Source organism: Lytechinus variegatus, chromosome 9 (assembly GCF_018143015.1).
Source record: "Lytechinus variegatus isolate NC3 chromosome 9, Lvar_3.0, whole genome shotgun sequence".
NCBI classification, from domain to species: domain Eukaryota; kingdom Metazoa; phylum Echinodermata; class Echinoidea; order Temnopleuroida; family Toxopneustidae; genus Lytechinus; species Lytechinus variegatus.
The window spans coordinates 28286804-28308769 of NC_054748.1; the positions used below are offsets into that span (position 1 = coordinate 28286804).

Below are 21966 nucleotides of genomic sequence, written 5' to 3' on the forward strand. Positions count from 1 at the left end.
ATTGTGAAAAATCCCACTTGCACCAGTTCTGTTATAACATAATTGAGTGGAGAGCGGCTTTTCTTTCTTTCTCTCCGTTGCACAAGACATTACACACACCGACACACACGCATCCCTCCTACCCAACACACACATGGCTCCGTTGCAAAAAAAGTAGCGTTTAGACACTGTTAAACGAAATTAGAAAGGACCGAGCACAAATCCCTAAAATACGAATCTCATTGGTTTGAAAAAAACCCTTGATTTTCGACTTGTATTTGATTGCTTCTTTCTCAAGCACGGGCCTCGGGAAACGGCTCGTCGAGAAAAACAACTTCATGCGATGGAAACACATTTACACACGCCAAAACCCACGCCACTGACCTCACCCATAGACACATAGACACAAATATGTGGATATTAGCAATGGTAATTGTGGGAGGAAGTGAGAAAATGCTATGTCAGATTATAAACAAACATAGGACTTATGCGTCACCTGAAATCTTGTCATTCGGGAAATAATAAACGCAACTTCACATATTATACATAAATTTGGACCATTTCCAAAGTGCGACCTGCGATGTCCTCATACCTAGGTTTGTCTTCGTGTTATGTTTGTTTGCAAGTGCTCGTTTGTCAGTGTGAGCAAGTGCGCACCACATGGGATAATCACAACCCTCCCTCACTTATGACACATCCGATCTCTCTCTCGCGCGCGCACACACACAAACACACACACACCCGTACACAAACTCCCTATGCAAAACCCCTTTCAGCGAGTCATGTTTTTTTCTTTATCTGACCAAAGACACAGCACGCCCTCACACATCATCACGCCCACAGACATATCCCGGAAACACACGCAAACCCATCATTTCAAAGCTCTTGAGCAGCACGGAACAGAGACAGAGGAGGACACCAAAGTCTCCAAAACACTATGATACTGCAACAATGACAGGTTGAAACATTTATGCCTACACCTATGGATTCTACCCCCCCCCCCTTTTTCGGGGGAGGGGGCATTTGCTTGAAAGGGATATTTCTTTCTTTCATATCCGCTCACAGCCATATAATTTCTCCAGACCCAAATCTAAATTGAGAATAATTGTCAATGCAAAGTCACGCGGTTGCAAAAATATATTTGTGGTGCTAGAATACACGTTGTCTTTATATACATACAGTTTCCAATTTCTGCTTGCGTTTCACTTTGTCGCAATAAACAAGATTAATCCGAAACCTAAGCGTTTGTGAAGACCAATCCAGTATTTTGTTTCAAATTAAAATGATTAAAGTGATAGTGTCCCACAGTTATCCCGACAATACTTTCACAGTGTGGAACAAAATATGAAATTTCAGTGTGAGTGTCCGCAGTGTGTTCACATAGTGGACTATCCGAAGATTTAATTCATTGAATCTTCACATCACTCTATGTTGACACACCACGGATACACAGGGTGAAGAGGTGTCGACAATGTATAGAACTATCTTCACATCATTAGGATATTGAGAATCTTAATTAACGGTGCGAATCATGTCTTCCCATAGCTCACCAAGTACACGGTTCTTTCTAGCCGAAGAGTGTAGACATAGACATAGATAAATAGAGTTCATGTCAAGGTGTGTTGTTCGAGGAATTGTTTGTCGGACTCAGAACAGTTCCGCGAGCCTCACTACTTATTCGATTCCCTGGGTTACATACCGTGCATACAGAGGAGAACATATTCCTTAGTTCAGTTTGAAAATGCTCGTACTTGAACGCGTAAATAAATGGATTTACACAGAGGTTGCATGCCACCAGACCTTTCACGACGTCATGGATTGCACTTTCGAAGTTGTAGTTATGTCCAAGGTTGTAAGCGAGGTAGGACAACTCCGTTGGCGTCCAGCATACGACGTAGCTTACGAACACGATGCAAAGCGTTGTCGTTACGTTCCGCTTAGCGCGTTGGAACGCGTTGACTTGTACCTTTCCGTGACTCTTGGTGCGATTGCGTAACATGTGTATGATACTGACGTAGGAGAATGTCATGATTACAAGGGGGATAAGGTACTCAAGCGTAAAGAGCAGTACTCCCATGAATATCTGGACGACACGGTTTGGCCAGCTGGGATGGCATCGCCAGTCCTCGGAGAAGGTCTGCACGAGAGGCCAGTAGAGTTGATAGACGGCACCGTAGACCCAGACGCAGAGCATCGCCCACTTCGCCCGGCGGACTGTGAAGAAGTTGCGGTGAATGACGGGACGGCATGTTGCGAAGTAGCGCTCCAAAGACAGGATCACGAGGTTCGCGGTTGAGGCGATGTAAAGCGCCCACAGCGGATACTCCGAGTCCCACATACGGCAGAAGAACTCGGCAAGGCCTCGGCTCGGTAAGGCAGCCGTCTCCGAGATGGGGCCGTTCGGGGATGCATAGTGAATGAGAATAAAAAAGATGGAGTCTACAAGATCTATGATCGATTGGTTCAATATAAGGTAATTTGTAATCGATTGGAATTGCCGCCGTTTAACCGTAAAGACCAGGCAAACAATACTGTTTCCGACTATCCCGAGAAGGCCAATGAGGGCGTATATTATTTTCAGGTATAGTTCATTGAGGACTGCGCCGCCACCACCTCCCTGCTTGTCCGGCGGGGCTGTGTTTAATACAGTCGTTGGGCTTGGTAGCATTGGAACATGGGTCACGTTATCATCAATGAGAGACGACATTTCGATCGGTATGCGGAGATGAAGCCGTTCCTTTCAGAATTCTGCATTGAATGAAACGAAAAGAGAAGATGTAATATGAGACGAAACATAATCCATATGCCGCTCTGACATTGCAATTTAATTGCGCCCTTGAACGATCTGACAGAAACCACATAATGTATCAATTTGCATTTTGAATAAATCATGACAATTACAGCGCGTCAAATAAGCCTTTTCATGTTTCAAATAGATCTTAGTTAAGATGGTTAGCGTCGAGATCTCTATGGCGTCATATCGATTATCATTCAATACAGACAATGGAGTTCACAATTGCCAGGGATTTCAACTTCGGTACTTGTAAGAATGTTAGACACTGTGCCATACCAATAAAGGAGAAAATTATCATCACGTATTATAGGTATTCTGTTCGAAAACCGGATAGGAAGCCTGATCACGCAGCATAGAGTGAGATCGATGGTTAGAATACCCCTTCTTCAGGAAATGATGCTGATGATGATAATAATAGCGATGATAATAATAAATAAGAATAGCGCTTTTTGGCCGAGGATACAAAGCGCTACTATCATAACTATCAGGCGCGTACGCAAGGGGGGGGGGTTAGGGGGTTCAACCAACCCCCCCCTTTTCGTTTCTTTTTTTTTTTTTTTTTTTTTTTGCTTGTCCCCCCAGAGGTCGGTCTGGTCAAGGAGTTATCGGGCAAGCGCCTGATAACTCCTTGGTCTGGTTACGGACAGTTCCCCTACCCAATAATGTATATGACAGCAATAATGAACAGAATCTCATGTTTCCGACGAAAAACACAGAAAAAATTTCCGCTCGCTTCGCTCGCTCCATTTTATTGTATCTTTTATATCCGCATGTCGCCGACATGATCACGGTATCGCCATTAACAAGGCCATACATGATTATCATGATGTATACTTATGAATACAAGTGAACCAAGACAAAGACATACGTTTTCTCAGTTACAAAATATGTTTTACCAATATGAAAACCAAAATGACGGAAAACGCTAAAATGTCGGTTAGCTCGCTCCGCTCGCTCGTAATAATTTATGAAATTCCATAAGTATCTAGTCTCCTGTTCAAGGCCGTATTATGAGTGTTACGAATAGAAGGACATGTAGCATCGACTAATACTTGATTTACTAACAAACTATTGACAAGAAATGTATGTTTTGACGGGAAAACGCGAAAATTTCGGCTCGCTCACTCCGCTCGCTCGTAATCATTTATGAAATTTCTTAAGTTTCTAGTCTCTTGATCAAGGCCATATCATGAGACTTACGAGCAGAAGGACATGTATCATCAACAATATGTAATCATTACCAACAAGCTATTGAGAAGAATTGTATGTTTTGACGGAAAAACGCAAACATTTCGGCTCGCTCGCTCCGCTCGCTCGTAATTATTCATGACATTTCTCAAGTTTCTAGTGTTCTGATCAAGGCCATATCATGAGTGCTACGATCCGAAGGGCATGTAGCATCGACTATGATACCAACAAACTATTGACAAAAAGGTAATGTTTTCAACGCAAAAACGAGAAGATTTCTGCCCGCTCGCGGGTCATGACCGCCATGTTACATACCCCATCCCCACTTAAATGTTATATTCTTATTTGCAGCGCTGAAAAAAAAATCATCACCTCCCCCCCCCCGCTCTTCAATTTTTAGAGACTGGGCGGGAGATTAAAAAAAAAATCAGCTCGAACCCCCCCCCCCTTTCAAAAATCCTGCGTACGCGCCTGATAACTATTATTACCCCGGTTTAGCTCTGCGGCATGTAGGTGCCGAAGCATTCAAGGAATGTCTTCCTATCGGGTACTCATTCTTCAAAGCGCAATGTGGGTAAATTTCTTGATAAAGGAAAACGCGCCATATCTACGAATCGAACCCAAATCCATCAAATTTTAAGACGAGAGTCTTAACCACAAAGCCATCTCCGCCACATTATTACGGAGAGATATTTGGATAGTTGTTTGATGACCCCCCCAAAAAAAAAAATCAAAAAAATCAACAGCAATAAAGAAGGGGATATCTGTAAACAAGTGCTAACAAAAAACAGGTTCACACGGAAAGAGCTGCGTGTCGAACATTTGTAAAATTGGTACTGCATAATAAAAATAATCCATCAACTGAAACTTTTTCCCCAAATGCCATCTTCTCTTTCCCCATACATTTAGACATCTAAAGTTTTTTTTAGAGAATACATTTGGTAAATTCACCAAATGTACTCTATTTGTTTTATTATAACACTATAATAAACATTGAGTAAATTTTCAACCAGCTTGAGGGTAATTATGTGTCCAACCACTTTTGGGCAGTATTTTACCAAATGCGGGAAGCATATTATCCAGTAAGGTTGAAGCATAAGCAGCAATTACTTTAGAATGGGCAAATTTTCATTACACTGGATAGATTTATAAAAAAAAATGCCCAAGAGAAATGCCCAATGTTGGTTGGATACATAATTACCCTCATGGAGCATTTTTACCCAATATGTTTTAGATTGAAGGAGATAAACGGTGAAATTAAACCAAAAATGACACAATCAAATGCAAAAAAAAATCATCTGAAAAATTAAAACAGGGAAAGCCAAGAGTGGCATGCATAAAAAAACTCATAAATTTAATACGTGAATAAAAAAATAATGTAAAAGAATTTGAAAATAAATCTAACAAATAATAAATAATCAAATAAAATCTACACGGAAGGGAGGGATTAGAACAGTATCAACATGATCAATGAATTATTCCCAAATATATCTTTTGAATTATTATTATGCTGACTAGAAAAAAAGAAAACACCAGATAAATTACCTGAAAGAGGAGAAAATGTGAGTTATTCCTTTAAAATCAAACAGGTCAATGGAAAGATGTGAATAACACGAGAAAGGCGACGAAGGAACCAAATGTAGAATGTATACAACAAATCATGCACAGTAAGAAACGCAAACAGCCAGCAAGCACTGAAATAATCACAGGAACACTGTCTTGACTCGGCTAAGGTAGCCACAAAGAGAGAAGGGGGAAAACGATTCATGTGCTTCAGCCTCTGGATTCTTCGTCCGTCGGACACAACTGCTGAAGATGAAATGGCGAATTTCGCCAAAAACGCTGGTATTGTGAAAAAGCTCGTACCAAAGTTTATTTAATTTCAACACAATGAATACGACTGCGAAAAGTTAAAGTGATAGTTATTGATTCAATAAACTCAGAACGGGCACCCGCTAATGTACTCAAATATTTTCTTGGCACAGAACAGTTTGAAGTTTTTTTGCCCCTTTATGGAAATATTAATATGGCAAATCTATAAAACAGGAAACGTAACCGACGGTGCAATATGATTGAAAAAAGGGATGCAATAAATGAAGAAGATATTCTTCCGCCATTAATATTTTGTGCTGGTACATTTCATAATTTTGATCTGTTTACTTAAAAAAAACAATAAAATCTTCGTTTTTCTTTTGATTGATAGATACGCAATTGAAAATTCATCAACCGTGAAATAATTTTGATATCATTAAGTTACCAAATAGCATTGGTGTTATTTGTAAACCAATATATAGAGTGCGTATCAAAAAAACGGTTACACTTTGAAAAAGCCCGAGGAATTAAAAATTATACAACATGTTTGCGCAGAAATGCTCGTTTTCACGCTGTTCCAAGGGGAAAGGCGAATTCAAACCTACCCAGCGAAACATTTCTCATACATTTCCCTAGCACTTTTAGTCCACTGAAATAAAAAGGATATATTCAAGCATTTTGTAACAATTTTGCCACCCAAATTGAAATTTCAACACTTAGTAAGCACAACCTTTACCCTTTTTTGTGCCAGCTGGAACTGAGGACATAACTGAATCTGAACAAAAGTTTATATCAGATATCTCCAGCATTTTTTCACTAAGTTTTTATCATTTAAAGACAGTTTACATTTCATTTTTCATTTAATACTTGTTTCTCCACACTTTTCCCAAGCTTGACAATGATTAACAAAATGAAAATCAAGTAAGACATTTAATGTAAATCACAGCTCAGTGTAAAGCAAATATCGTCAGGATGTCCTTAGTGTGGGGGAGTTGGGTTGGGCGCAATGCACTCTTCGAAGTGTTTTGGACAAGGAAACAAGTTGAATAAGGTAAAAGATATCTTCCAATCAATTTTACTTGCTAAATTTCATGTGTCCTTCATGATTAAGTTCTACTTTTAATCGCATAACTATTTCAAAGTTAGGCGCAAATCGTTTTCCACTAACTTTTCAAAAGTAAGTGGTGCTCACTCAAGCGGAAATATTTTTCGACAGTTATATCATCATTTGCTTAAATGGATCTGTACCAATGTTAAAGCGTGGAAAAATCTTCAGGATATTACAAATGTATAATTTTACAGGATATTTTATAAGTGTATTTTTTTTAATACGCACTGTATATAAAAACATCCAGTCACATGATGCATTATTTGCCCAAGTTTTCGTTTTTATTCTAGTATAGATTTCATTCCAGGAGAAGTGTTAAATCCTGGAATCTTCAAAACTCCATCTTTATCCCGATAGGAGCAATGGATGCTTAAAAGGCTTTATATCCGCATTCTGTGGCGCCGGAAAGTTTTAATCAGACAAAGCGATGAAGTCCAACCACTGCCAAAACAGATAGCTCGCCCACTCACCTTCTAAGCTTTATCTAGTCAGAAGGTTTTGGTGTCACAAAACCATTTTAACAGTATAGACCCTGTACAGCTTCAATGAATAATTCAATCTGTAATTTGTCATTCATGAAATAAATTGATACAATGGGAGATTTCAAGTACGGTGTTGAAATCTTGTGTTGATGTTATGACAACACTAACAGCAACCAAAACACCGTACTTGAAATCAGTCTGGTGTTGGGTTTGACCTCGGAAAACACGACGTATTTCCGGTAGTTGTTGAAGGCTGGTGTTGAATGTCGTCTGCTAAACCCAGCACTGCGGCTGGTGTTGACGATCTACGTGCAATTTCACCAACACCAGCGCCAAGCATTGGGAAAATCGTGATTTCAAGTTTGGTGTTGGTGTTGGTAATTTGAAGATCACGAGCAGGCGGCGAGCAGGACGAAACATCCCCGTAAAACTAGATTTTTACAGTTAAGATGATCATTAGAGCCTTAAATAATTCAATGGACAATAATGCTTACTCTTCCGGATTCTTAAAGTGATTTTAGCGTCTGCATTCTCTACGATGAAATTTTATTGTAATTTCTCCTCGACTTCACTTTCGTCGTCGAGAAGTTTTCGCGTAAAGTTAAGATGATCTAGCAGCGCAGCGCAGAGGTTTAGCGCAAAGGTTTGACGCAGAGGTGTGACGCCACATGCTATCAATAACGCGATCGGTATCGTTCCTCTGAACCGAGCTCGGTGTCGGAGCTCGGTTCAGAGGCTCTTTTACGCTTTCAACACACAAAACAACACTGAACACCGAACTTAAAATCACCCACTAGTATTGACAAATCTTATGCATCATGAATATTGCCGGCGCGGTGACGCGACATTTGGTCCGGGCATTATTTTGTCTATAGATATATGGTTAGGGTTAGGATGCAATATGGTTTTATGTTAAAGCTTGTGTATAGTTTTGGTAAATCCACCAAAATGCACCTATCACTATTCCAATTCATTGCTAGCTAATATGAATGGATATGCCCTATAACAGTTATGATGTGGAGGATATGAAATGAAAATGTGTTTTACAGGATAAATTTTGCGATTTTACATGGAAATTTAACTTGATCGGGTCACCCGATCAAATTAAAATATCTGTGTGTTTTTGTCTTTCAGTTAAATCCTATTCCAAATCATGGAATGGGCTGAAACTTTCAAGATATGTCCTTTGTCTGGAACTTTTGGATATCTAATCACTAAATTTTTAAGATAAGTGCTTGAATGCCCATTTTTTTAATTTAAAATAAGCATCGCCGGGAGAGGGCGCTATTTATCCAAAATTTGAATATTTGAAATTTTCTCAGAGAAGTGCAGTTGGAAAAATATCTAACGGTCTCTACGCTTCAGTAAGACTGTCACATTAGATGATATTCGATTATCAATCACATTATTGACCCTTTACTAAAGCTATACACAGGCTTTAAGTTTAGGGCTAAAGGTTCGGGATAGGGTATAGCGTTAAATCCAGGGTTGAATTTGGTAATTCCATTAGTGCATGGAATTTACAGAGGAGCAAAATTTGTCCCCGGAGCACATGACATGGAAACACCGTCACGGTATCTCTCTTCTTAATAGCATGAGTAATGAACATTGTTCATGCACACCGCTTTAAACTTTGGCATTGTTACTCAGGAGCGAAACCAGAGAATCTTGAAACGTAAATTGCCAATTTATCCACCCATCACATGGTCTACCTTCATTTAGTCTAATGCCATTCTGCCCATAAACATTTCGGCTAACAACCACTAGGTCCCATTACCACTTTATCCTATCCTCATTTCGTATAATTACCAGTTCATCTTTAACAACTTCGTCTCATAACCAGTTTGTCTAGTATCCATTTTATTTTCATTCATTCGCCCAACTAACAATCAGACCAAATGGTATATGGACTAAATGGCTATTGCACCAACTGCTTATTAGACGAAATGGCGAGTGGACGAAATGGCAATTGGACCATGCGGATAGTGGACAATTTATGGTAGACCAAATGATAATAGATGAGTCGGTTAGTGGACGAATTGACATTAGACCAATTGGATATAAACCTTTTCAGAGGGGACGAACAAGACGAAGTATAACGGACATGACAGGGGAGTCTATTGTTTAGCAGGTCTATGGCGTGGATTTTTTTTTGTGGGAATACGGATTTTTTTTCGGCTCTGGGAGGCACGACTGATTCAAGAACACCTTAAACAAACGTATTGAAAATATACGTCAAAATAATGAAGAAAAATGGAAGATCTTTGCCAAAAATTGGTAAGAACAGCACTTTTGTCCCAATTAAAAAAGTTTAGTCGGAGCTGACCAAAAATTAAACATATTTCGTTGGTCCAGATTCCAGGACAAAACTGCCATTTTGATTCACAAATTTCAACAAAGACTCCTTCGTTGCTCATTGTCATGAATGGTGTTTGGCAATACATTTTCTATGTTCCAGAAGGCGTTCTGGATCACGGTGATATATATCCCTACTGCCATTGTGTACGCCCCCTTCTTACATGTCTTACACCCTTTTCCAAATCTCAGTCATGTTGAGAAACAAAACTGTCACAGTGAAGACCAGGAAAGCTAAAGTGAAATCATGCATGGTGCGAGACTGTGGATGTGAGCCCGCTTCTCACTAATATCCCCTTGATACGCCACTACTAAGATCAAAGCTAAAAGTAGGTAATAGCAGCAAACAATTACTTCACCATATTACCATCAAAGGTGCAGATCTGGTACATTGAAATCGACTCATCTTTGTAAAGTCATGAAATATTAATTGTAAACCCGATTCCGATGATAAATTCCGATGATAACTAACACAAAAGTGCATATGTGGGACAGTGTATTGATATTATATAAATACCCGACATTTCATGGAGAATTGTTTATTTTGCTCCTTTCTCAGCAATTGCACAGTATTTTGCCGGAGTTAATTGGCACATACATGTATTTTCTTGTTATTTATGAATACAAGCACTTTGGTGGTAATTTTATTGTATTCCGTTCGAACTCATTTTGAGGTCGTTTCCACAACTGGTATTTATCTTTATACGAATGTAGGTCACTGTTATTACCATGCATCTGCATTGACCTAATTAAACTCTCATTAACTACTCATCCCAGAAAAAAAAATGAATACACTCACTGCGTGTTTACGAAATGGAATGCCCTTTCTTTCGGCGTCTGCAACTAAAAACAATAGCCAGAAGCTTTAAGAAAACAGTGAAATACCATTGATCATGTGTTTATCAGGTCAGTATAGTCTCGTTTAGCAAACCTATCATCTTGATTCATCCACCCCCCTGATTTTTTTCTTTTTTACAATAACATGTAATGACTTATTTTATGAAAGATAAATTGATTCAATTTCGGCAGTTCCGCTCAAGAGAGGGGGAGAGAGAGAGTAGGTAAATGAAATGCTAAAGCGGGACAAGAGATATGATCCCTTGGCCGAAATATCTTTGGAAATGGTAATAATGCATTTTAACCATGAATAACCAGTTGTATCATCCTAAACAACATGTAAAGCTTGCGTTAAATATTTGTATACACATGCCACAACCCCACACAAATGCATACACTTATATTACAATGAATAGTACGACAGTAGTAGTAGCAGTGGTAGTAGTAACAGCGGCAGCAAAAGTACAAGTAGAAATAATAGGAGTACTAGTACATGTAGAAATAGTAAAAGTAGTAGATGTAGAAGTAGTAACAGCAGCAATCGGAGCGGTAATAGTAGCGACAGTAGAAGTACTACGTGACGTCAGAATTCATGAAAAACAAAAGAGACATTTCAAAAATCACTCTTTAGTGCATAAAAAGTTATATGTATGTTGAACTTGCTGCATTATGAAAGCAGAGATCATTTCTTCCCGATAAACAATGATAAAAGCACACATATGGTATTAATTCAAAGGAAAACAGACAATATCTCCAGCGATTTTCACGTCCATTAAAAAAAAACACGTTGCTATGCCTGCGAAAAAAGATGCAAAGCGCAACGTATTTCTAAAATTGAAATCGAACCTGTATAGCAGCCTCGTTTTTCAGTCAAGTCAAATAATTAATGAAATTCGCACCACTTTTCAGAATTCTTTTTCTGGCAAGGCTAATGATATGATAAAGATGCGGTGAATTTTCTTTTTAAAAAAGATCTCGAGTGCATTACCCGAGTAAGTGTCTTCGCTATCTACAAAATTCAACCAAAACGATCGATGTCTGCACTCCAGCTATACGAGGTTCCGCTTTAAGAATTGTGAAACAAAATATGCCCCTGGAAAAAAACGAAACAAATTTTTTAAGTGGTGAAACCGAGCCGGTGCTTCTCTATTGATGATGATATTGTGAACACGTCCACTGAATATAATGTTCTCATGGTAACGCGGAGACTTTACAAATTTCCCTTTATGAACATATTTTGTAAATATGATGTTACCGTTATGCGCTTTTGTTAATGGTACGATTTGTATTGATCAGCGAAATGATCCGTAATTTATTGGTTCGAATGTCGACTCTTGTAATGTTGACTTGCTAGTATTTTGGATTGTATATAGGCTATACCTAATCAATGGCGGATCCAGGGGGGGGGGCACAGCCGGCCAGTCTCCCACCCCCTTCTGAGAGCCATACTCAAAGTCTGTAATGTTTTTCCCAAGTGTGCCCCCTCTTTTTGAAAGTGAAGACTTTTTTTTTCTTGTTAAATTTTCCACGGACGAAATGACCTTTACTTTAAGGTAAAACTCCCCCCCTTTTTTTTGGGGGGGGGGGGTCAAAGTTTCATCGGAAAATGTTACCCCCTGGAAAATCCACCCTTGACCTGGATGCATTCATGTGAAAAAAATAAATACATACGATGACTTTCTTGGGTGATTTGTAAATGACATATTTATTGTTATCTCTCGACCAAGGTGCTAAATGGGTACCCGGTAGGATGCGAAAGATATTGTATGTTTGATTTTGCCAGCGCCATAATGTGGCTGCGATGAATGTAAGGAAGGCTCCCCAGGGAGTGGAAATTGTGCACTTTTCGTGCTTGATTGAAATGAATCCAATGACCGGGGGTAATGATATGCTGTAACGCCCTTTGGGCCATTATGGGAAAAGCGCTTTATAAAAATTGGCTATTATTATTTTTATTATTATATCATAAGAATAAATATTCATGCTGATCTAAAGGTATACCGAAATGTTTAGTCGTTACTTGGATTCAGTAAAAAGCAAAACACTGGTTGAAATAAGCCCAGATAGGTTTTCTGTGCATGTGCAGGGATATAAATTGGTACAACATTGCATAAAAGTCAGTATTTTTGGAATAACTTTGCATTGACATTCACCTACATCATGTGAAATCATTAACCAATGATAGAGTTAACATATTTTGGGCGTGAAATGAAAACAGAAAGAATAAATCACCCGATGAAATGCAGTACTGATTTTTTCTTTTCACTTTTCAATAAGGATATTTGTTGTTATCGTTTGTTTTGTTTTGCTGTGTTCTTATTAATAGTCGGATTTGAATGAAAGCTTCGTCAGGTATTAGGATCGTGCTTGAATCAACCCGGTTTAATTGGAAATCCCTTCCAGGGTTTTCGTCGTATTACAGCCCGTTGGCAGATAAACTCAGAAATCACCTACAATGGACATTCTGTGTAAGAAATATATGAATATCTCTCTACGTCATACATTTCTCAAAATAAGTATAGTGCAGTAGTTTCTGTATAACCCTCAACTTAACAGACGTTTTAGAATTTCAGACATAGATCAAAATGTGCCTTACAATACCGCGATAATCTAACTCCAAATAATTATATATTGCATAGCTTTTTGAGCCATTGGATTTTAACTTTACAATACATCCCCGTTATCATGATTTAGCTGTGCCTTATGTGGTATTGAATGTAATTTTCATTGTTCTTTGAATCTTAATAATGGCAAATCACTGAATCAAATTGTTTGCCAATTTAGACCAACTTTTAACAGAAATGTCATACGGGATATAGATACTGGTATAACGCTGTATATTTTTTTTTTTCTATTTATCGAAATGGAATATCACATTCTTTCAAAACAGCTCAGACAAAATGAATAGTTAAGGGTCAGCTGGGTGCAACTCTTATACTGTTATTATTTCTGACCAGAATATACGTTGGAAATGTGACTAGACATATCGGTTGAACCCAGCTAACTACTGAGTACTGACCAGGTCAATTTGATCGATTTATTTTAAGAGTGCATATAGTTTTGATGCATTGACACGCTGCATGTCATTTCTCTCAATAGTTTCTGTAAAAATAATTTTAAAATATCAATCTATCAGCTTCAACGATTTTCGAAGTAATTGCATTTATATATATTCCAACAAACCTCCTGGTCCCCACCAAATTATATGCAATTTCAATCTTTTTAATTATTTGTTTGTGGGATGGCTGAGAGTACTGAAATTATTGCTACGTTGAAATACTCAATAATACTACTAATTCTTATACTGTATTTATATAGCGCTTAACAGTTATCAGAAGTCTCTGAGCGGCATATTGCGATGCAACATAATAATATCGTAGCAGCATTTAAAAAAAATATTACGGAAGTTGTTTTTTCATCATGGAAATGTACTTTGATTTCAAACCAATGTAAATTAAATCGTATAAAGACCTGCTAGAACAACACTCACACACGCTCCCACACACGCACCAACGCAGAACGTCTCTGCAAGCACAAAATAAACGAGTAGAATAAACACACATCCGCATACTCCACACAATACAAGTGAATAACGATGTTTGGTCTGCAGTATATAAGTTCGGCTTGAAAGCAATCTTTTTGGCGCCAACTTCTCTGTAATAGTATATTTCCATACGGGAAAATGTACATTAATCATTACAAAGAAAGCATACTTCCCCAATCGGACTCGTAGATCTCCTTACACATAATTGAATAGAAACAGCAACTGAAAGATCTACAGCTATAAGCCAGTTCGTAGTTCCTTTCTGCGCATGATCAAAAGATTCTACGCATGATCAGAGGAAGGTCATTTGTACTTAAGTGACATGGTGGTGTGAAATCTAATGAGATAAGCCCCAACGTTGATGTCTTGATTATTCATATATTCTTTTGAATAGTGGTATTCATTTACATCCAACAAAAACAACAATGCGTCCACGAACGACTGGTATTTCACAGTTTGCCAAGTACATTGTGCAACATGCTACGATACATGACTGTATGCATTCAAAGTAGGATTGCAACAAATACCTTCATAAAGTGTTAATTGGTGTGCTATTCTAGTCACCTGGTCTATTCAATTTCTTCATCCTGCTATGCAAGGCAAGCTTACGTAATATCTTGCTTTGAAATCTGCCTATCATAATGAAAGAAATGAAAGGTCATTTGACCAAAATTGTCCATGAAGTAACTACGAACTGGTCAATTCACGTGATTTACATTCCTCCTAAAATGAAATTCATCATTTGATTTGTCTTTGTGATAAGTCAACTTTTATTCATGCAGTTCATCACATCACCGTAAAATGATAATCATCATCATCATCAGTTCGTTAACATATTATTGTCTTGGAAGATACAAATAACCAATAATTACACAAAATTTGAAAACTTCTCAAGTTAGCGTATCTTGCTTGGTTACTTGAATTTCAACCCTACGGGGATGGTTTCATAAAGCTGTTCGAAAGTTACCCACGACTTAACGAATGACTGCTGATCCTTACTGGTGTTTAATGATATAAAAAAGCTAATTGGAGCTAGCTTACATGAATGAACTGTAGGTTGTGCATAAAGTTGTGCGTATGTTACGGAAAGCTGTACGAACCAAATTCAACTGGCTACACATTTAGCATCTCCTGGTAACATGTTATGGCATTCTCTCAGTAGGGCAATAAAACGGGATACATGGTGCTCAGCTGATAAAGATAGCATGTCTTCACGCATGGGCCTCTACGATTGTAATCTTAAGATTAAACCACACTTTTAAATAGGCAGTTTTCGCTCTAAGACACAAGACGGCTCCAAGTTCATATACAAGGTGTTATCAAATACCATCCATGACAAAGGACAACCAAGAAGTCTTTGTCAAAAATTGGTGACTTTAAAACAGCAGTTTCGTCTTGGACTCTGGGAAATCGACACGTTTCCGTCAGCCCCGAAAATACTGTTCCAGCTCACCAATTTTCAACAAATACTTCCCAGCTATGTTTGTCATTTGACGGGCATTCTCCATACATTGACTGTGCTCTTGGATCCGCCGTGCGCCGCAGAGCAAAACGAAAAAAAAAAATCAAGGTGCTAAATAGAAGAGGAAAAAAAAGTGGCACTCTCGTCCTTCAGGGTTAAGATAGAATGATATGGAGTAGATTCTGATAACCGCACGCCTGCATGCAACATGACCACATTTAACACCCTGGGCGTTAAGATGTTCCAATTTGATCATGCTTCGGCGTAAATGATACGAGTCTTCCTTTTGAATGTTGCCTAAAAGGTGTAAACTGTAGTACAACACCTCTTTGACCGTAATTGGACAAATGATAGGATGCAGTTGCAGCGGAATTTGCATTGAAACCAATGTATCATTGTATTGCGACGATGATAACATCGGATCGAAACCTTTCAAGTTCTTTATTTCGCTTCATGATGAAGAGAGAGAGATCCGTATACACGAGGTATTTCATTGTATTCCAGTCCAAATATTTGACTTTCTATGTTCTTCTCAGCCAATCAAAACCATGGAAAGTTGTCAGATGTTATGAGAGAACACTGAAGATGCTCTCCATAAGTCAACCAGGGTGACCAGATTTCACAAAATGAAATACGGGACAATTGACAAACGAAGATCAACAAAGAAGCCCCACACAAAGTGTTAAACTTGTGAAAAAATATAAAGAATTGGAAGAGAAGGTGAACGAAAGAATGAAGGAGAGAAAGAAAAGAGATGTTTGAGAAGGAAAAAAAATAACGGAAAACAGAAAAAATAACAGAAAGTTAGAATAAAAGAAGGATGAAGGAAATAATAAACGAGATAAAAAAAGGTTTCCGTCATTCTTTGAAATGAATATAGAAAGAAAAAAAGAAAGAAAGAAAGAAAGAAAGAGAAAGGAAGGGAAGATGAATAAATGTTTGAAAGACAAAATAAAGGAGATAATTAAAGGGGGAAAAGTAAGAAAAAGAAGGAGAAAGAAATAATGAAGGAAATAAACATGTTTCCTTCATTCTTTGAAAGAAAGAAAGAAAGAAAGAAAGAAGAAAACTGAAAGGAAGGAAGGGAAAGAAAGAAACAAAGAATATGGAAAAGAATGAGAAGGGGAAAAAATAAAGAAAAGAAAAAAGAGTGGAAGGGACAAGGAAGCCAAGGTAATTATAAGGAAAGAAAAAAAATGAAGGAAATAAAAAAGGATATTTAATAAAGAAGGAAAGTCAGAGAAAGAAGGAAAGAAAGAAAAGTGAACAGAGAGAGAGAGAGAAAAGAAAATGTCTAGGAAAGGAAGTTAGGAAATAGATAGATAAAGGGTTTAGTGATAAAAATCAAGACATCATCGCGGCTAAGGCCGAATTGCGATGTATTCACAAGGTAATAAAGTCACAAAAAATATTTAAACAATAACACAGATAATTACAAAAATAAATAATACGGATAAAGTATTGGAAATAAAGATAGATGGAACAAAACAGGGCAAGCAGAAAGGATAGGGGAAATGAAAGAAAAAGGGAAAAGTTCAAACTTCAAGTAAACAAAAAAAACCAATGATCTAATAAAAATCATAATTTTATTTGGTGTTTTTTAAAATGTATTTTTAAAATTTGAAAAATTAAATATTTTAGAAATGAATAAGATTTCAAAGTGAAACATTGTCGAACTTAAAAATTAGATGAAACATCGCCGCATCGTGCACACCAAGACTCAAAACGAAAGCTGAAACAACTAGATCTATAAAAGGTCAATAATGTGTTCCTCCGATTACATCTCCAATCATTAATCTGAGAATCCATAGTATAATTATAAGAATTTCCCGCTGATTTTGTGATTATTTTGGTGGAAAAACTGTTTATCATGTGAGATTGTTTTCACCATTGAGAATTTGCTTCGATCCTACATGCCTAGCTAGTAGCCTGCCACACACAGGCAGGAGGCCAGTTCGTTTGCAATGTATTGGGTAAGCAAGAAATCACCGCAGAACTTGCAAAAGTTTACAGTTATCGATTTAATTGTTGTCCCTGCTTCGTCAGCTGTTGGTTATTTAATAAAAATTCGTCACTTTTAAATGTATTAACTACATTTTGTTCAATATTCTGAAATACGGGACAAATAGGCGTCCCGGGAAGGGTTTGTCGGGACGCCGGGACACAGGAGCAAAATACGGGACAATCCCGGGAAATACGGGACGTCTGGTCACCCTGAAGTCAACACAACATTCATGTACCTCATAGCACCACTGCAAAATACAAGGACAATTCATTTCGGTGAAATACTTATATAAGTACACATTCCCATTGCATAAAATTCCCTTTATCATGTTTACAGAAAATGCCGTCATGACCTTGACCTACTGTTCAGGCACAAATAGTCAATTAACATCAAGGTTTCCATGGTAGTTACTGAAATAATGGCCACGCTACCATCATCTTAATTTTTCCTGAGACCCCGAATGGAGGTAGTCGTTATAACATTCATTGACATTAACCATACCTCCAAATTAATAAGACGTTATGTGGGCCCCATTTTCTAGGACAAGTCGTAATTGGACATTAAATAGATGTTCGTATGATTAAATTAAGATGTGTACCACAACAGGTGACGTCACGGTAATTTCTTTTTGCACCGTGGATCGTTTGTCCTGATTGTTAGGTGCAAAGATGAATAAAAAGTTTCTAGAGGTAAAAAAAATGTCATCAAATGTTCCTTTTAAGCAATTAAATGTGTTTGCACTTGCGTTTCATTCGTATTGAAAGATCGGTCGTTCTTGTTCCCATCTAATTCTTTTTTGCACAAACAAAACATGGTTTCATGAATGGGTTTGATATTTCGAAATGTGAGCGCTAAAAGGGTACATACGCGTCAGTATATGATTAATTACTAACAACCCATCAAGGAAATCAAATTTTGCTTGAAAACCTTTCTTCAATCGCCTTCCTCTATTGAACATGTCTAATCATTTCCAAAGTCTAGAAAAAATCGCATGAATATCGGGGCCTATATAAGGACAGTCACGGCACTAGTGAAATTGTTTTTGTTTCTTTTTCTCATGTCTCCAACACTTAATAGATTGGCAGCCAAAAACAAAAAAAAATCAAAATCAGAAAGCAAAAAGCTTGTCTGCGTGATGGCCAAGCTACAGAAGCTATGATATATCTTTCTAGTGATTGACGTCTTCAGCTGACCTTAAGAACTTGATCTCGTACATTGCCGTAGAAGATGAACCAACGGGTCTCAAGGGCTCGTAGCAGAGAGCATTGTAATCAAACGCCATTCCAAAAATCAATTGCAACTCGATTTCTATCCTATCAAAACCACCCATTTGGGAATAGCGTTTGATATTTTGAATGGTGTTTAAGTTTCATTTTGCAACGCCCCCGATCTAACGTTAATCTTGCCTGATTTCATCTGTACTTTTTGGAAGGCAAGAATGCAGGAAGGGGCTGGCGCAGAAGGATCTTGTTTCTCCATTCTGCTAGCATTTGTTGTTCTGTCATCCCTATATATAAAGTGCTCCTAATTTCTTTGAGGGCCGATTGCGTCGTTGGGGGGGGGGGGGTCAGTATAAACATTTCTAATTATTTCTAATTTGCTTGTCAAGAATTGTATCAATAAAATTTTGACCTGTCTTTTTTCTGCATCCCATAACACTGGATGTACCTTTGCCACAGATGACTATACGTATTTCATATATTTCAAACAGTACAAAGGAAGGGAATTTGGAAATAGTAATAATTATACTTGCTTATATAGCGCTTAATACTTACTTTGTCAGAAGTCTCTAAGCGCTCTACAGTATATGCAGCATAATTACCTTGGCTTTAGCATTGCAGCTGTTACACGCGCTGCATTTCAAGTAATAAAATTCCTGCCAGGTACCCATTTACCTCACCTCCGTTAAGTGCAGCACATTGTAGATCAATTTCTTGCTGAAGGAAATTACGCCATAGGTAAAAGTGTTCCATGAGGGTAATTATGTGTTCAACCAACATTGGGCATTTCTTTTGGGCATTTTGATTTATCCAGGGTGATGGAAAATTTGCCCATTCTAAAGTAATTGTTGCTTATTGTTTAACCTTACCATGCTTACTGGACGATTTAATTTCCGCACTGGGTAAACTACTGCCCCAAATTTGTTGGACACATAATTACCCTTGTGGTATTAAAAAAAATTACCCAATATTTATTTTTTTACAGTATATAAGTGACTCCTGACAAACCAATGTATTTGTGCCATGAGAACAGCTTCAACACAATTCCAGAGAAAATTTTTGCATTAAGGATGGCCCTAAAACATACACAGGCCTGCACACGCCCGTCCCCCCTCCCCCCCCACACACCCTACTTCTACTGTTACTTGGTTAAATGGGGAAAATGCACACTTGGAAGTCAATTTAGAAAATTTGCATCCGAAACACAATTATAACCATTCATGAATATACTTGCCTTTTCACAAGAAGTTAATCAACGTGATGCTGGTTATGTAAATCCTCTCAAATTCATTTATGCAAACTCGCTTCGCAGCTTCTTGGGGTTTTCAGGGGTAAAAAGTTCATTACTTGATGCCTAAAATTGATTTTCACTGGACACAATGCATCACTAAACAGGGAGATACCCCCACCCCCCGCAAAAATGATTAAGCCATCTTAATTTTATTATTAAAACATTTCTACTCTTAACGCTCTCTCCTCTACCAGCATGAGGATAATGTAACTATCAAAATAAATTATTATCGAGCTAGAATGAACCCAACCATATAACACTCTCTAGTTGTATATCAAAATACTCACATGACTCACAAACTTTCAATGTCACATCACAAAAGACTGATTTTAATTTAACACAATCCTGGTTTCTATATCTGAAAACATCTGATATTTTTAACAATGCCAGTTTAGGATTAAACTGATTTCGAGTTAACAACGCCTGTCGTTAATTCAAATGCCTATCCGGTGTTAGCCTAAAAACAAACTGGTGCTGTTTCAACACATTTCTGGTGTTTTATTGGGCCGGTGTCAATCAACACCGGTGTTTATCCAGTGTATAAACAAAGGTTTATTTCTCACCTTATCGAAGAGGTATTCTGGAGATCTATGGTGATGTCGAGACTGCATCTGTTTTAGCCATCTAAGACGAACATACACATCTCGGTCTGGTGAAACATGCTACCGCTAGTAACTAACCTGCACGAGAAAATCGAATAAAAAAATAGCCAAATGGTTAAATTGTGATTTGGTACCTTTCTTAAAAAGTTACCAGACTATAGCAGCTTGTGGTTATCTCTTATACTGATATAGTTTCAAAGTGAGAAGAAATGATAAAATGTCTATGATCTTGAAGCCGCTTAAAACATAGGATAGCCTACATGCAATCGTGCTAACATATGCAAACAAAGTATATATGCAATCGCTTTTCTTTTTTGGAGAATAAAAACAGTTCTTGCTAGCCAATGCAATGCATTGTATGGACTCAGAACTTGTTTATCAATATTGTGGAAAGCAAAGAGTGAAATAAAAAAAAGTTTCGAAATAAACCAATGTCACAATTTACCTTTAATATGAAATAAAGCCAGCTCAATTTCCAGCATTTATTCAAATGTGAAAACCGACTTAACCCTCACACAAGCAATGTCGTTCACAAGCAGTAAAATTGAAACCTTAAATGGAATAAGTATCTGCGTTATGATCAGAGGATATATTTCACGTTAATATTTATCGGCGGTAATCGAATAGCTGCAATACTTCAGGAGAAAAAAATAAACGCTTTCAGATTCAAGCCGATTGAACTTCAACAAATATTGAAAAAAAAATGAAGCAGTACCGTATGGATTATCTTGAAATGTCAATAGGATTGAATTTACTGCTCGTAGTGCTTAATGGATTGGAAGTGATTTGAGTAAATTAAATACATGTATTTTACCATAAAACTCACTTAAAGGTAAATGCTAGTTTTGGTAACGATATCAAAATGAGTTCGTACAGAATCCAATGAAATGACCACCAACGTGTCTGTATGTATAAATAAAAAGCATGTGCCAAAGGCTTCTGGAAGAAATTGTGTAATTGCTAAAAAAAATCAGCAAATAAGCACAGGATTCGGGTAGAGCGTCGGGCCCGACGCTCTAAGCAATAATTATACATTGTCCCACGTGCGCTTATCTGTGTTGGGGATCTTCGGTGTGAACATTTTTCAGCGTAGATTTCAAGATTTCACAAAGTTCAGTTAATGTAACTGTACCAGATCTAGATCCTCGATGATATACTGACAATTATGCCTTGTTTTACAGACTTTCTCATGAAATCAGTGTTTACTGCAACTACTGGAATTTCTCTTTAAATTTCACTTATGTATTTGAAAATACCCCCAAAGTATAAATATGTATAAAGTCGTGG

At 37.7% G+C, this 21966-nt stretch overlaps 1 protein-coding gene across 2 annotated transcripts; it reads right to left on the minus strand.

Annotated features, from left to right (window-relative positions):
• Nucleotides 1-536: 536 nt before the first annotated feature.
• Nucleotides 537-20753, minus strand: LOC121422107 (galanin receptor type 1-like). Of its 2 annotated transcripts, none has more exons than XM_041616933.1 (2): nucleotides 20641-20753; nucleotides 537-2727 (listed from the first exon to the last, which is right to left on the minus strand). In XM_041616933.1, exon 2 carries the CDS (start codon nucleotides 2684-2686, stop codon nucleotides 1592-1594), a length of 1095 nt encoding a protein of 364 aa, XP_041472867.1. In that variant the 5' UTR covers nucleotides 2687-2727; nucleotides 20641-20753; the 3' UTR covers nucleotides 537-1591. The 2 variants fall into 2 exon arrangements, with proteins under 2 accessions (XP_041472867.1, XP_041472868.1); XM_041616934.1 differs by lacking the exon at nucleotides 20641-20753 and adding an exon at nucleotides 5507-5670.
• Between the last annotated feature and the right edge of the window lie 1213 nt (nucleotides 20754-21966).

What these genes read in the sequence shown, in the direction of transcription:
- LOC121422107 (XM_041616933.1), bottom strand. Translation starts at nt 2,686, where the DNA reads ATGTCGTCTCTCATTGATGATAACGTGACCCATGTTCCAATGCTACCA.